Here is a 17,131-nt window from a genome sequence, read left to right as displayed (position 1 = left end):
CAAAAACAAGTAACAACATATGACACTAGGACAACAATTGTCATGCAACAGAACACAAAGCTAAACTAACACATCCCAGATTTCTGGATAAGGGCATGCATTCAACATACGCATCTCTGGTGGGAGGAGGGTTCCATGTTCTGAAGACCTTTTACTTCTGCCCTGTTTCCTTCATTCTTCCCCAGCTAGTCAATCCCTATTACTTTCCAAACTAGGGGAAGGTCTCACTGAGGGAAGGAATTTAACAAACTACAGATAACAGAAATTATGGGTCTATGTATCTAAAGGCAGTAAGAGCATACCTATTGTATGTCAGATTTTTTTTTTTTTGAATAGGTGACATTCATTATTCTTTACTCTAGGCTATTTCCTAGTTTCTCAACATGCCTAGCATTCTCTAGATAACAGAGATAAGACTCAAAAGCTTCAGTTTCTTACCTTCCGGTATCTGTCTTAGTAGTCTGCCTATCATTAATTTCCTGACCTTGGATATCCAAGAGATTTAATAACTTTTTTGAAATGAGTTTCTGTCCTTTACCACCATATACACCTTGGCTGCTTATCTTTCTCCTGAAGCAATTAGCTATTTGAATGTAGGTGCTATGAGCTTTATTCCACTGGAGCTATCAGCCCTCCACATACCAGCCATCCTTGTTATTCACTGGCCAATTTGGTAGCATGGACTGCTGAAGGCACTCAGTTTCACATTTGGCTGCCAAAGCTAACTGCTGGAACAGGTGTCTACATATCTACCTGCCACTCAGAAACTGCAAGGTAATCTACAGTTTCAATGTAATCCCTATCAAAACCTCTATCTCAGATTTTTTTTTTTTTTTGTCTTTTTCTTTTACTGGAGAAAAAAGCAAACTTCCTACTGGAGTCAAAATTAAATGGCAAAATAAAATAGATGGGAGGCTTAGAACCCTGATTTCTGGTTACACACAGAAATAAATCAACATATAACATCACATGGCTACAAAGGGTACCTGGTAACAAAATAAAAAACAGGCAGAAGGTAACCTTATGAGCACTATTACGTGAACCACATGACAAAATGCTAGATAAATATGAAGTAGACAATACATATTTGTTTAGTAAATAAATAACTGGAAACTTAAAATGGCTGAAGTGTGCTATAAAGAATATTGTTAGCAATTCAGCTGGGCATGGTGGTACATGCCTATCATTCCAGCATTAGGAGGCTGAGGCAGGAGAATTGCTGCATGTTTGAGGGAAGCCTGGGCTAGAGCCTAAACCACAAAGTGAGACCTTGTCTCAAAAGAAAAGAAATGAGAGCCAGCGATTTAGCTCAGTGGTTCAAGTGCCTGCCTGGTAAGCGTGAGGTCGCAAGATCAGGAGTTCAATACCTGATACCAAAAAAAAAAAAAAAAAAAAAAGAAAATAGGAAAATATTTCATAAACTGTAAGTACTAAACAAGTATGAGACAAAAGATAATGAAGGAACAGGGATTGATGACACAGACTTACAATCCCAGCACTCTGGGAGGCTCAGACCAAATTCAAGCCCAGCCTGGCCAACTTAGGGAGATACTGTCTCAAAATTAAAAAAAAATAAAAAACAAATAAAAGAGGCTGGCGACTCCCAGTACCACACACACACACACACACACACACACACACACACACACACACACGAAGGGACTGACAATAAAGTGAAAGGACAATGCTGCTAGATGATATTGTGGATGAAATAAGTACGCATCAAGAAGGAAAAAAAAAATTTTTTTTAAGAGGGAGAGATTTTAACTTTTCAACTCCACAGGAAAATTTTAATTTGCTACTGGCACCTTTGAACCAAAGGTTTCATGCATGCTAAGTACTTGCTCTACTACTGAGTCATACTCCTAGCCCTACAGTCCTTGTTAATCCAAGAAGACTAAGAAATTAGAAGTTCATATACAAAAAGATACTTTTAAAAATAAATTATGATTACTATCACTACCATTCATTAGGCCATTCCTCTACTAAATGAAGGGAACATAGGATAAAATAGTGGATTAACCAAACCAGTTATAAAAAGCCTCATATCTAGCAGATCCTTACAAACTACTTTGGTGAACTGAAGTATGTATCTCAAAGTAGTTTAGAACAAAGGAATAATGAATAGAAGGTAATATATTCAGCAAGGCAAAAAATTTAATCAAAAACCCACAGATATAAAATATTAATGTTACCACTTTAGGAACCTGACAAAAACTTTTAACTCCATAAAAGTTTTAAAAAGAATAACTCTTATAATGCTTTTCATTAAAAAAACTAACTTTTGGTACTTATAAATGCATTAAAAAATGTAGCTCAGCTAAAGATATATCTGTTTGCATTTGGTATGATTTTGAGTAGATGAACCTGGACAATCTAGCAGGAACCCATCTCAAAAAGGGGTGGGGGGGCTGGGGATTTAGGTCAGCGGCCTAAGTGTGTGCCCGGTAAGCATGAGGTTGTGAGTTCGATCCCTAATATCAAAAAAAGGGAGGGGGATGGGAACGTAGTTTAGCACTCGATCCCCCCAGCTTCAATCTCCACTACAAAAAAAAAAAAAAAAAGAGTGAAATAAAAAAATAATAAGTGAATTCAGCTAATTTGAAGGATACAAAACCAACATGAAAATATCAGCTGTTTCTATTCACTTGAAAGGGAGGATAGAAGTGGAAAAGGAAAGGAGAGAAGGAGGGGAATAGGAAGTACAAGAGGGAGAAAGGGGATGGACAGGAGAGAGGAAGAGAAAGGAAGAAGAGGGAGGGGAAGGGAAGGGAAGGGAAGGGAAGGGAAGGGAAGGGAAGGGAAGCAATTAAACACAAATAAATGGAAGATGTAACATAGTTAAATCGTCCATATTATGTTATTATTATGAAAGTGATCTATAGATTTAGTGTGATCCCTATCAAAATCCTAATGATTTTTTTGTGAAAAGAAAAAAATTCCTAAAGTTCATACAAAAATCTCCCAAATTCCTGAATAGTCAAAATAATCTTGAAAAAGAAGAACAAAGTTGGAAGAATCACATCTCCTTATTAAAAGCTATAGTAATCAAAATAGTGCAGTAGTAACACATAGACAGATATACAGTCTCATAGAACAAAGAACTTGGGGCTGGGGATTTAGCTCAGCGGCATAAGCGCCTGCCTTGCAAGCAGACAGTCGTGAGTTCGATCCCTGGTACTGATAAAAACGAAAAAGACAAAAAGAACAAAGAACTCAGAAGTAAATCCTTAGAGATATGATCAAGTGATTTTTGATAAGGATGCCAAGACCAGTCAGTGGAGGAAAGACAATTGTTTTCAGTAGATGGAGCTGGGAGAACTGGATATCCACATGCAAAAAACGTTTGGACCCTTTCTTTCTACCACATATAAAAATTAATTCAAAACCAATCAAATACCTATATGTACAAACTTTAGGGGAGTTTCTTCAACATGATGCCAAAAGTATATGCTTTAAAAAAAACAAGGTAAATGGACTTCATGAAGACAATAATTTGTACAGAGAATGCTATCTTGTGAATATACTTTATACTAACTGTGCACTTGAACACATTTAGGATGAAGGCTGGGACCCTAGCTGAGTGGTACAACATTCGCCTAGCATGTGCAAAGCTGAGGAGTCAATTCCCAGCACTGCAAGGAGAGAGAGGAGGGGGAAAAGGGAGTTGAGAGGAAGAAATTAATTTAAAATGATTAATAAGTACTTTCTAGAACATGATTTGGTAAGATATATCAAAAGCCTTAAACTCTTAACTTAGTAACCTTACCTGGGAATCCATCCAAAAAAATAGTAAGTGATGAATTAAAAATTTAGGCTGGAAGTAATTAAAAATATCCAGCAAGAGCAAAATAAATTGATAATCATATAGCCGTAAATTAGATTAGATGGCAAAAATCTGATTAAATTCTAATGAAAAGAATATTATATTATACTTATATCAAGTTTTTAATGAACACAAGAATAGTGCAAAATAAGTAAAAAGTAGGGTTATAAACCATATATATTTTGGAGGGTTTTTTTGAGGCAAGGTTTCACTATGTAGTGCATTCTGGTCTTGAACTCACTTATGTAGCTTAGGCTGGTCTCAAACTCAAGGTGATCCTCCTGCCTCACCCTCCTGAGTGCTGGGATTACAGGTATGTACCACCATGACTGGCAATATAAACTGTTCTTAGTATAATTTTATATTGATATGCAATGCTATATATATTTATATTTATCACCTAAAAAAGATTAAAATATTCCAAAAATACTGAGAGTCTCTGAATGAAAAGATTATAGAACATCTTTTCTTCTTTGCTTTTCAATATTCCTAAGTTTCTGCAAAAAGCATGTTTTCCTTTTAAAACTCAATAATATAATAAATATCAGCAAGACCACACTTACCTTCTTTCTTTTTCTAGACGAGTTCTTTGTGGGGTCAGGCTTCTCAAATTCTGCTGACTTTGCTTCTTCTTTCTCTTCTTCCTCGTCGGGTATCAGAGAATATTTGGTCCCACCAGGCTGCATGAAACAATCTTTTGCGAAGTGGCCTGCAGAAAAGAGGCAGCAATAGGAGAAAGGAATCAGTCTGTCCCCTTAGCAGGTAGTCTCAGTAGTTCAGGAGATAATGCTCAGTTCATTTAGGGTAGATTTTCTGTCACACAAGCTCATTCACACAAGCCAGGTAAGCAGCTGGTCTTAGAGCTGTGGGAAACAGTGATGCTGCTTTGGAAATGGCAGAAGATATGAGGATGCAGGCTTGTGCTGCCTCCAATAGCAATGGGGTTTATTAATTTTTAAGATCTATTTTGGAACTTTTTTTTCTTTTGGAACTTATTCTTAACAATGAAAGTCTGCTCCAGAAGGCAGGATGCTTAGCAGAGGAAGCTGAATGGTAGGCTAAACCCTAAAGTAGTTAGCTGGCAGGAAGTGGGCACTTATATCCAAACTAGCATGCAGAGAGGCAGTCACCTAAGGGCACTGAATATTCAGATTGTCAGATCTGGCAAGAGCCTTATGAATTATCCGGCATCCCACATTTGCAGAGGGCATGAAAGGCTAGAGTTAAGAAGTAGCTCAACAGTCACATAGGCAGCAGCAGCAAAGCTAAAATCTTATCTTAGGCTTTATGGCCCTTTGCCTTCCTTTTTTGCTTTATCAAAATCATCTACCTTTGTCCTGACTTTTGCTGACTGGGGAAAACCCCGAATCTCAGGATTCTACTCTGCCTTATTCAGCACCCAATAGATTCAAGTTGAAGGTAGGAGACTCCAACTTCCCTGAATCTACAGCAGTAATGAACAGTCGCTTAAAGAGATGCTGTGTCCAAGCTTTTGACAGAAACTGTCTCAGGGGTACAGAGGAACAAATTGCATGAGATAATTAAAAAGCTAGATATAAACTACTTTGCATCTCTGGGTCCAGAAGCTGGATGGTACCTAGAAATGGAACACAACATGGAGTGTTTTAAATACCTGAAATGTTCTCACAATTTCCCTGAGGAGGTATTTTCTTCTTTTTATTTTCTGCTTCTCCATCTACATTAATAAACAGGAACATAAAACCCTACAATTTCAACCCAACCATAATTCTGCTACTATTTGTAGAAAAATGAAGAGCAGGATGGATGGAAGGCTAGGGAGAAAAGGTAACAAATTGAGGTCACTCTGAAAATGAGAAGCTGGCAATCCTTCTCATTACAGCTCCAACAAGGGAAGTCAGGCTGAAAGAGCTTTTTAATATTTGAGTAAGACTAGAAGAAACCTGAGAAAACAGAGCTAAAAGGAAGTGACTATCCTACATTCTTTATTACTAAAAGGATATTTAAAACTCTGAAGTTAAAGAGATAAAGATGAAGAAAGGTTTTAACCTGAGCCTTTAAGGAATGTATTTCCCAGTCATTTAATGTTTGCAGAACATATTTGTTGCTGAAGATAAAACTTAAGAGTGTTAATCATAATCTAACACTTTATCCCTCCTGGGATAGTTTGTGGGGCCCTTATCTAGGCAGGTCAACAGCTATGGCACAAGAAATGCAGGGAGGGAAGTGTGGAGTGTGCTATCCTATTTCATAGGGTCACCATTAAAAAAAGTAACTAGAAAAAGCATCCAGTCAAATGTTCTGATATAAGTCTGACAGGAACAACAGCATTAGCAGGTACATCTCTAGTTAGGTACAAAGGAGAATGCGCTAAACGTACACTGGGCCATCTCCTTCACAAAGTAAAAGGTATACCCACAAGCAGAGAAATACAGAAATGGCTGGCTTCATCTTACCTTTACAGCCACACTTCTTGCAGGTAGTATTAAGGACAGCCTCGAGTGTGATCTTCTGCCCAGTGTAATCCTGGAAGGACCTCCTCCTCCTCTCTTCTTGTCTGTAATCAAAAAGATATAGACTGCTGGCCCTCTTAAGAGATGTGGCCAGAGATACTGTAGGGTAACACTTTTGGTTTGTTTCTGTTTTCCTTCCGGCATAAAGAAAATAGAGAAAAGGAAAAATGCTGGACAGAACAAGATAGACAATAGAAGAAATGACATGAAACAGCCCATGTTTTTTCATTCAGGATAAGGCTTTAAATTAGCAATTATGAAAGAGAACAGGCCTCAAATAGAAAAAATAACCTGTAAAATCAGCTACCTTTTCCAGCAAAATGCAGGATAGCTATATAAAAGCAGAACAGAGCAAAACACCTTATATATTTTAATTGAGTTTCACGAGCTACGTAAAGAAAGGAAACATAGAAGACAAAGATATCACATGTTTTGTTTATTCTTTGAACTCCGAAACTTCTTTAAAGTTCACCTCAAATACTGGATCCTCTATGAAAGGTCCCTGATATAAGACAGGCATTTTTTGTGCTTCTTAAAGCATTTTACCCTCTGGTCATTTTATTCTGTTTCATTTGTTCATTTTTTTGCATCTCTCTCTACACTATAAGTAGGACCTGAAGAAGCACACTGCCTCGAACACAGTTGTCCATCTGAATGCAATGGAGATAGTTTAAAAATCTGTGAATCTATACTGCCTGAATATATGTCATTAAGCATGAAAAATATGGCAAGTGTGATTGTAGACTTGGATATGCAATTTTATTCAAACAAATTCGGAAAAACAATTTCATTTCATTTCATTTCCATTCATTTACATTTAAATAGACATGCGATTAGTAGCTACTAAAATGAACAATGCAAGAGCCAGGCATGGTGGCTCATGCCTTTAATCCCAGCACTTGGGAGGCTGAGACAGGAGGATCACTGTGAACTCAAGGCCAGCCTGAATTGCATAGGGAGACCCCGTCTCAAAAAGACAATAAATAAATAAATAAATAAAATGAACAATGCAGACAAGCCTTAGCCTCCCAATTATTGAGATTACAGGTATGTGCCACCATGTCCAACCCTTAAAATCTTTTCTTTATAAATCACTCACACTGCCTTATATTTGTTGAGAAATTAGTAAATGAGTACACTAATTAAATGCTATACATCAGATACTAAATAAGAAAGACAAGACACAGCTCCTATTGTCAGGATTATATGCTTTCAAGATTATGATAACACACTTACATCCTAGCTGCTAGGGAGACTGAGGCAGGAGAATCACAAGTTTGAGTCCAGCCTGGGCATTTTAATGGGGCCCTATCTCAAACTTACTGTTTCAATTTTTATTTTATTAGTACATTTTTGTAGTACATAATGGTCACGAGTTGGTACATGTACATAATTCATCTTTACTCTTTTTATCCCATCTCTCCCCCCATACATCTCTTGTCCCCTTCCTATTTGCTTATCATTACCTAGTTTTTATTTTGCTCTTTATAATTTTGGGTTCCTCATGTAAGAGAAATGTTAAACTTGTAGATTTCATTTCACTTAACGTTATGGTCTCAAAGTACATCCATTTTTCTATAAATGACAAGTTTATTCTTCTTTATGGCAGAGTAGTGCTCCACTGTGTGTAAATACCACATTTTCCTTATCTACTCATCTTTGGATGGACACATAGGCTGCATCCAAGATTTAGCTATTATGAACTATGCTGGTATAAAAATGACTATGCAGGTGTCACTATAACATGAGGCCTTTAACTCTTTTGAGAAGATACCTAGAAGGGGGATAACCAAATCAAATGGAATTTCTAGTTTTAGTTTCAGGAATCTCCATACTGATTTCCACCATGGTTGTACTAGTTTGCACTCTCACTAATAATGTAGAGGGGCTCCTTTACCTCACAGCCTCACCAGCACTTGTTATTATTTGATTTCTTAATGATAACCACTTTTTCTGGGGTAAGATATACTCATAGTGTGGCTTTAATCTGCATTTCTCTAATGGTGATAAGTGCTGAACATTTTTTCATGTAATTATTGGTCATTTTTACTTCTTCTGAGAAGTGTTTATTCATTTCAGCTGCTTATTTTTTGACTGTATTAGGGGGGCTCTAATTTCTTGAGTTTGTCGGGTATTCCAGATATCAGTCTTCTGTCCAAGGAATAGCTGACAAACATTTTTTTCAGTTCTGTTGGCTGGGTCTTCACTCTGCTGGTTGTTTCTTTGTTGTGGAGAAGTTTTTAAATTTGGTATGATCCCCTTTGTTACTTTTTTATGTTATTTCTTGTGCAACTAGGGTGCTGTACAGGTCTTCACCTATGTCTATATCATCAAGTTTTATCTACTTTATCTTTCAGAAAAGTAAGCATTTCTGTTTTAGTAAATATTTAGATCTGTGATCCATTCTGATTTTAGTTTAGCAATGGTGAGAGATATGCATCTAGATTCAATTTTCTGCTAGTGGATAGCCAGTTTTCACAGCGCCATTTGCTAAAGAGGCTGTATTTCTTCTAGTGTGTTTTTGGCCTCTTGGTTAAAGATTCAAAGTAAACTTTTAAAGAAGGGCTGGGAGGCTCAGTGATCTAGCTCCGTGGGCTAAGTGCCTGCCTGGCAAACATGAGGTCATGAGTTCAATTCCCGGTATGGTGACAGAAACCTGTAATCCCAGCAGAAGAATTGCCATGAGCTGAGGCCAGCCTGACATACAAAGTGACAACTTATCTCAAAACAACAAAAACAAAAAAGGGCTGGGAAGCTGAGACGAGGGCAACAAATTCAAGTTCAGCTAAGGCAACTTAGTAAGTTAGTAAGATTAAAGTCTTAAAATTTTATTCAAGTTAGGCATAATGGCACACAGCTGTAATTCTAGAATTTGGGAGGCCAGTCTGTGCTGCACAGGTGAGCTCAAGCCCAACATGAACTACATATTGAGACCCACATCTCAAAAAAACAAAAATAAATTTAAAAAGCATTTTACTTGACTCATTCCATCATTTTTTTAACATACATGTCATTACTTCTTTTTTATAGTAAAGAATCTCAAGTCTGGAGAAACTAATTTGATCAAGGACATATGCTAGTTTAAAGCAGACCTGATCTTCCTAATCATCTCTTAACTTTACAACCTGTATACTGTGTCATCCACTTTTCCTGGATGTGCCTACAATCACATTTTATAGCATAAGTTACTGCTTTCCGCCACTTGGTTATTACTAGAAATAGCTATACATATAGCCACATAAGGAAAGCCTTTCTCTTTCCTACCCTTTTATTTTATTTGTTTTATATTTCACCATTGTAAGAGGGTCTATGGGAACTCTTACTGCCCTGTGTGTGTGGCGCGCACACATATGTGCAGTGCTGGGGCTCAAACATAGGGCCTCACAAGTGCTAGGCAAGTGTTTTACAACTTAGTTACATCCCAAGCCCAACTATTGAGTCTGTATAGCATAGGATTCTTCTTACAGACACATCCTTGTAATTCTAGGACTCTCAGAAGCTGAGGCAGGAAGTATGAAAGCAATTTATTGCAATGCAATCCGTAAATAACCTTTCTGAGTTATAGCAGATTTCTACTATAACTGAAAAGTGTTTTGTCAATAATCAGTCTTAAAAATATGACAATATTTACAGATTAAGTTATAGAACCTTGAAAAACTCATATTTAAGAGTTAGAAACATTTTATAGTGCAAGGAGCATTAGCTTTAACATCAGAACATAGATTCAAGTTCCTGGCCCACTATAATTTTCTACCACAGGTAGGTTACCACCAAACACCAAGCTAGAAAACAGAAGTATAAAACAAAATGGAGATTACACCACTTTGCTAGCTGTTATGAGAGTTACATGTACTAATATCGTAAGTGGCTTTGTATAATGGCTGGCACATAATATATATTCAATAAATACCACTTGCCTTCTTTTCAGATAAAATTCCTTTGTATACAAAGTGATTTTACTCAAAACTATGGATTTCAAAACTTTTCTGCAACCAAGATCCAACCCAAATATAATTTATTACTGTCTCTAATTTTTTAAACCAATGACATAGCTGCTACAGCATCTTAATTAGCATGAGGGAAATAATGTGATGTTTCATAGTCAAAAGCAATATGATAAAGGTATAGTTAATCTGAGGATAAATGTATGATTTTCACTGGCTTTCTGAAACACTGGAAACACTAATAAATCCCCCAAGTTTCCTCAAAGGATCTTGGGGATCTGAGAACTCCCAGCTAGAAGTTCAAGAAAGAGGGGCTGAGATGTCAGCTCAATGGGAGAACATTGGCCTAGCCTGGGTGAGGCCTGGAATTAAATTCTCACCATGGCGGGGATGGGCAGGGGAAACGAGAAAAGAAATTGAGGAAAAACTTTGCTCAGATGTGAATTTTTTTTTGTCAATAGACATTATTCCAAATAGAAAATCTTCCATTCGTAAATGAAAGGTCAAAAAATCTAATGAAAGCAGAATGCTGTGCTCAGAAGATGTGGAAGTCTGAATACCATAAAGAGTTCCTCCTACATTACTCTGCTCTCTTACTAAAGTCTACCTTTTTTCAGTCCCAAAGCAAAAATTACTAGAAGGTAGGCAAATAGTACTTCAGAAATGCTTGTTGGCTAACTGGCTAAAAGGGCAGAAGCAGAAAGAGATTAAGAAGAAGAAAACAAAAACGCTGATGGAACACTTATCTGCTAAATTTCTGTAAGCAATTAATCCTAAAACTCTCAAAAAACCAAAGATCACAAATGCTGCATAACACATCAATATAACAACCAAATCTACAAATGGAGAGTTCCCAGTTCAGTCTGATTTACTATAGCATTCTATGCTTTGACAGGTAAGATTTTAGCTTTTCAAAAAAAAAAGATTTTAGCTTTTCCCAATCTTTTACCTACTCAATAATAACGTTGTTAGGATCAAGGTCTTTCCCAGTCCCTTGGTTGACAACTTTCATGGAGAGGGATACTTTTATCCTATCATTTTTCATCTGAAAAACACAAAAGAAAAATCACCAAACTCTATATAATTTTGACTGATAATCTAAGATCTGCCAGGGATTTAGCTCAGCGGCATAAGTACTTGCCTGTCAAGTGTGAGGTCGTGAGTTCGATCCCCAGTACCAAAAAAACAAAAACAGAAATCTAAGATCTGCAGAGGTACAGACAGATAATAAAAGGTGAAGTTCAGCATAGTTGGTTATCTCTTCAGAGACCCATAAGCCCAGAACAGATTTTCCAACATTCCTGGAGATTAGATCTGGTACTTCCAGACTTGGTCTAGAGCTTCTTTAAGCATAGTCACTTGTGAGGCACATTGCCTCCTGTAGCACATGAAACCCTTCTTCATTGCAAGGTCTTTGCATCAGCTACGTTCTCTGCTTGCAAGGTTTTTTTTTTTTTTTTTTTTTTTTTTTTTGGGGGGGGGGTGGCTGGTGTACTGGGAATCAAACACCAGACCTTGAGACTGCCAGGCAGGTGCTTATGCCACTGAGCTACATCCGGGGTCCTGCCTGCAATGTTCTTATTCTAACTTGTCATACAATTAGTTTTTTTTCCTTTGTGTCTTAGTATGTACACCATCTCCTTTGCCCTTTCCTGGCAACTTTATCTAAACCTACCTTTAATATTGTTAGAACCCGAGACAGTACTTACTATATAACTTGTAATTATTTTATGTACACATTCATTTTTAAAAAATTTGTCTCCACTTAAATTCTATATGAGCTCAATGATAGTTGAGATCACTTATGAATGGTTCACTACTATATCCCTCAAACCTGATATATATTAAACACTCAAATATTGTTGAATAATAGCTTTTTTAGGCCCATCTCTCCAGCATCATAAGTCAATTTTCAAATGTCTCCTACAATCTGCCCATATTTACTGCCCTCAAAGTGAGTTGTTACTGACATATGGGAAAAAGTTTTATAGACATATTCTTATTACACACTTTTGAGGTTTACATCATTACTTCTGAGTCTTCAGGACAATTAGATCAAAATTTAAGACAGATGATTGTGGCAGGATTTAAAAATAAGACAACCAGCCACACTTAACATTTACACATACACCATCATAAAATTCCAAGAAAATTTCAGCATTTCCTAGTCTTTTTTAACCACATGAAGGTGCATAGAACTTTACCTCTCGGCCAATAAGCTTCACCCATACTTTGTCTCCGACATCTACTATCTCAGAGGGCTTATCTACTCGACAAGATGACATATGAGTTCGATGGACCAGACCTAGGCACCAGAAGAAGAAACAAAATAAACAAAGGACATGTACGGTACTTAGTACTCTAAAAAAGCAAGAAGAAAGGAGTTGAATGCAAGAAATAGTTTTTCACTGAAAAAGTAAATTAAAATAATTTGAGAGCTTTTGTGTGTGTGTGTGTATAGGGGTAGTGCTGGGGGCTGAACTCTAGGCCTTCTCTCTGAGCTACATTTCTAGCCCTTTTTCTAATTTTGAAACAGGGTCTTGCTAAGTTGCCCAGGCTGGGCTCCAGTGTGATCCTCCTGCTTCAGCCCCCAAGATTACTAGGTATGTGCCACTATGCCTGCCTGAGGTTGCTTTTTATACTGAATCCACCAGCAAACATTCTTTAAAATACTGCTTGGTTAGCGATGTATTTCAATTGTGGAGAATGTACTTAGCACTCACCAAGCTCTGGATTCAATTCCTAGCACCAAAAACTATAAATAAAAAATTCTCAATATTAGTTAAAGTATGGTAAGATAACAGTATTCATGTAATAGTGGTAGAAATACAAGCTGGTCAAATTCTTTGAGAGCAAAGGCACAGATACTTGTATCTTTGAAGCAAGAATATCATCATTGAAGTTTTTTCTAAAGAAAACAAAATAAATGCAAAAACTCATGGACATAAAAAGTTGCAACATTCTTCTTTACAAGGGTTAAAAAAAATCAGAATTAGAACTTATATGACTCACTGGAAAACAGTTTAACAAACTGGTGACTTATATAACTGCATGTATATTTAAGTGTATAAGATAGAAAATGATATCACAGAGTTTTATTGGATCATTGAACAGAACTGTTTGCAGTATCATTGTTGGAATGTCCACTCTACAAGCTTTAATTTTGTGACTTGAACAATTATTTCTAAGATGGCAATATGTAATCCATTAGCTAGTGATTTCCTACTGCGCATTTTTTTCTTCCGTAAATCTGTATAACTTGTACCCCTTCACTGTTTTTTTTTTCTTTTCTTTTCTCCTTAAATAAAAAAAAAAAAAACAAAAAAAAAAACAAACTGGTGACTGTCAATGGAAGAAAAGTCATCTAAATTACACTTATGAAAAATAATTATGATAAATGCTAAGTGAAAAAGTAATTATAAACTACCATTTTTACTAAATAAGCAAAATATTTAGAAAATAATATTCAATGTTGGTGAAAGTATAGTAAAATAAATATTATGAAAGCTAGAATCAAACTTCTGAAAGTCACTTAGCAATATCCTTCAACAATGATAGGTCTGGAGGTATAGACAGTAATAAAGTACTTGCTTAGTATGCATGAAGCTCTGAGTTTGATTCCTCAGCACCAAAGAAGTAAATGCATAAATGAAATTAAATAATAATTTAATAATATTTGAAAATCACTTTCCTCTTTATCCAAGGTCCTTTCTTAAGGCGAACCATCCTCCATACATTGTAAAATAATCTGGTCAAGTTGCCTCCATTTACCTATAAAAGCCTTAAGATCGTCCTTTTATAGCTGTATAATATTCCACTGTAGAAAAATACATCTTTTTCTTTTCTTTTTTAATATATCTTTTTCATCCATTCTGCGAGTGATGGGCATTTTGGTCGTTTCCAAGATTTAGCTATCACATATTGTGCTGCTATGAACATGGGTGCACATGTATCTCTGTGACCTGACATTTCCAATTTTTCTGGGAAAATACCCAGGGTGGGAATAGCTGGATTGAATGGAACTTCCAATCCTAGTTATTTGAGGAATCTCCATACTGATTTCTACAGTGGCTGCATCAGTCTACACTCCTACAAACAGTGGAGAAGTGTTCCTTTTCCCCCCAGTCTCATCAACATTTGTTATCAGTTGTTTTCGTGATGGCAGCAATTCTTTCTGGAGTGAGATGAAATCTCAATGCTGTTTTTGTCTTTTTTCTTTTTATTGGTACTGGGGATCGAACTCACGACTGCCTGCTTGCAAGGCAGGCACTTATGAGCTAAATCCCCAGCCCCAAAATCTCAGTGCTGTTTTAATTTGTGTTTTCTCAAATGACCAGTGATGGTGAACATTTCTTCATGCATTTATTTCCCACTGTATATCTTTATCTGAGAAATGCGTATTCATCGTAGATGCCCATTTTTGGAGAGGATCTTTGATTAGGGGGCTTGATGCTTTTCAATTCAAAATAAATCACACAAATTTGTAAATATCATATTGTCTGTAGTATAAAAAATAATAAAAAACTGAAAGAGTAATAAGATCCAAAATGTATAATGGGTATTTTAATAATGAAAGAGAAACAAAGTGCTCTAAAGGATATAACTGCAGGTATGTTTAAGTGTGCAAGACAGGTAACCATACTACTAAGTTTTTGTTAGTTCATCAAACAGAATAGTATACTGTCATTGTTTGATAGTCCATTTTTTATGCTTCAATTTTGTGACTTGAACAACTACTTCTAAGATAAAAATATGTAATTTATCAACTAGTGATTTCTTACTTTTTTTTTGCTGCTGCTTACACCTGTCAGGCAGGCACTTATGCCACTGAGTGAAATCCCTGGCCCCCTCTTACTGTTTTTTTTTGACTAGTCATTTCTTAATGTTATTTTTTGAAACTCTGTATTATTTCTATCCTTTTTTCTGTTTTGTTTTTTTCCCCTCTAAATAAAAAAAGAAAAAGAATTTTTTAAAAAAGGGCCAGGGATTTAGCTCCGCAGCATAAACACCTGCCTGGCAACTGCACAGTTGTGAGTTTGATCCCCAATACCAAAAAAAAAAAACAAAACAAAACAAAAAAAAACAAACAAAAAAAACCACTAAAAAGAATTAAAAAAAAAATACTAATCTGGTCAGTCTTTGTAAATTACTTGAATTGGACCTAACTCCTAATTAAGGGAACAAGACAAAGGTTTACTCAATCAAAGTACAGGACTTCATTTCCCTGGCCACAGCAACTGGCTCAGGACTAGACAAGAAACCACCTAAATCAACCACCATCTTTCTCAAAACTTTTGTAGGGATCAGAAATACAAAAACTGCTAAAGTTCACCTTTACCACAAGATGGCAATAGTCTGCCAGAACGAAGTGAAGCACTGGTGAATAACAGATACAATACTGAGCACTTGGTAATAGCTAAAGCTGAAGCTAGACTCATTCTTCAAGTCCCCAGCAAGGTTTTCCAAGACATTTCTTTTCTTTTCTTTCTTTCTTTTTTGCTTTCTTTCTTTCTTTCTTTCTTTCATTTTAAAGACAGAAAAGTAAACAAAAATAAAAACAATGACAGTTTCAAAACAGGATAGTAAGAAATTAACAATGGTTAATATATTGTACATTATATTCAAAATATTTTCTCAGATTACAAGATAAAGGCATGCAAAATTAATCAACATAAGCACAAAAATATAAGCACAAACTGATCTTTCCAGTGAACTGAACGAAATTAGTACTATTATTATAAGCTACCATATATTTACACATATATTTATTTTCCTTTCCTTCCCTTCATTTCTCCTTTCCCCTATCCCAGCTGTTTTTCCCTGTGAGCAGTTTCTTTCTCTCTCTCAATATCTATTGCAGATTTTGTATCTTATTTACTCTTCTAAGTCTCTTACACACTAGGGAGACAAGATGATACATAAACGAGTTTGAATTATTTCATTTATGAGTACGGTCTCTAGTTGCATCCATTTACCTATAAAAGCCTTAAGCTTATTCTTCTGGATAGCTAAACAGTATTCCACTATATAAAAATGTCACATCTTTTTTATCCACACATTGGTTGATTGGCATTCGGGTTGTTTCCAAGATTTAGCTACTACAAACTGTGCTGCTATAAACATGGGTGCACATATATCACGGTGGTACATTTTTTAATTCCTGCAGACAAATACCCAGAAAGGGAATAGCTGGGTCCAATGGGACCTCTAGTCCTAGTCTTTTGACGAATCTTCACACTGATTTCCACAATGGTTGTACCAGTTTATACTCCCGCCAACGTGAAGAAGGGTTCCTTTTCCCCTACAGGTCCTCCAGCATTTGTTATTCATTGATTTCTTGATGATGGCCATTCTTTCTGGAGTAAGATGGAATCTTGGTGTTGTTATAACTTGCATTTCTCAAAGGACCAATGATGTTGAACATTTTTTCATGTATTTATTTGCCATTTGTATTTTATCTGAGAAGTATGTATTCATTTCAGATGCCAGGACATTTCCTAACTGTTTCTGTCCCTTGCAGTCAAGAATCCTAACGTTAATTTCACCATAATTACTTCTGAGAATCTGTATAAAAGAAATAAGCTTTTTCTTTTTTGTTTGCTGATCTCAAAATTGAGGTTCAAACAATCCTCTTGCCTTTGCCTCCAGAGGTGCTGAGACTATAGGCAAGTGTCACCACAGTTGGTTAAATGTATTAAGTTAGGAAGACTGGAAACAGTATCTTACACAAGGATAATGATTAAGTAAGATATACTCACTTGTAAAAATCTTCCACAAAATTATATAAAAAACATGTCAGTAATTCATTCTTTAGTGAATACTGTCTACTATGTCAAGCACTACAAGAATATGGCATTTTTCCATGCTAA

The 17,131-nt window shown here is 36.1% G+C and overlaps 1 protein-coding gene across 2 annotated transcripts in view; it reads right to left on the bottom strand.

Annotated features, from left to right (window-relative positions):
* The window catches only part of Zcchc17 (zinc finger CCHC-type containing 17), a 47,365-nt gene that overhangs the window by 4,816 nt on the left and 25,418 nt on the right, over positions 1-17,131 (bottom strand). For both annotated transcript variants that reach the window (XM_003471238.5, XM_063235943.1), the window contains 4 exons: positions 12,467-12,567; positions 11,216-11,307; positions 6,262-6,362; positions 4,390-4,535 (listed from right to left, as the gene is read on the bottom strand). In XM_003471238.5, the coding sequence (XP_003471286.1) occupies positions 4,390-4,535; positions 6,262-6,362; positions 11,216-11,307; positions 12,467-12,567 (440 nt within the window). The remainder of the gene's footprint in view (positions 1-4,389; positions 4,536-6,261; positions 6,363-11,215; positions 11,308-12,466; positions 12,568-17,131) is intronic.

The sequence above is a fragment of the Cavia porcellus genome, unplaced genomic scaffold (genome assembly GCF_034190915.1).
Source record: "Cavia porcellus strain 051 isolate PalLab524CR breed Dunkin Hartley unplaced genomic scaffold, mCavPor4.1 scaffold_25, whole genome shotgun sequence".
In the NCBI taxonomy this organism is placed as follows: Eukaryota; Metazoa; Chordata; class Mammalia; order Rodentia; family Caviidae; genus Cavia; species Cavia porcellus.
This window is presented reverse-complemented; position numbering and strand designations above follow the sequence as displayed.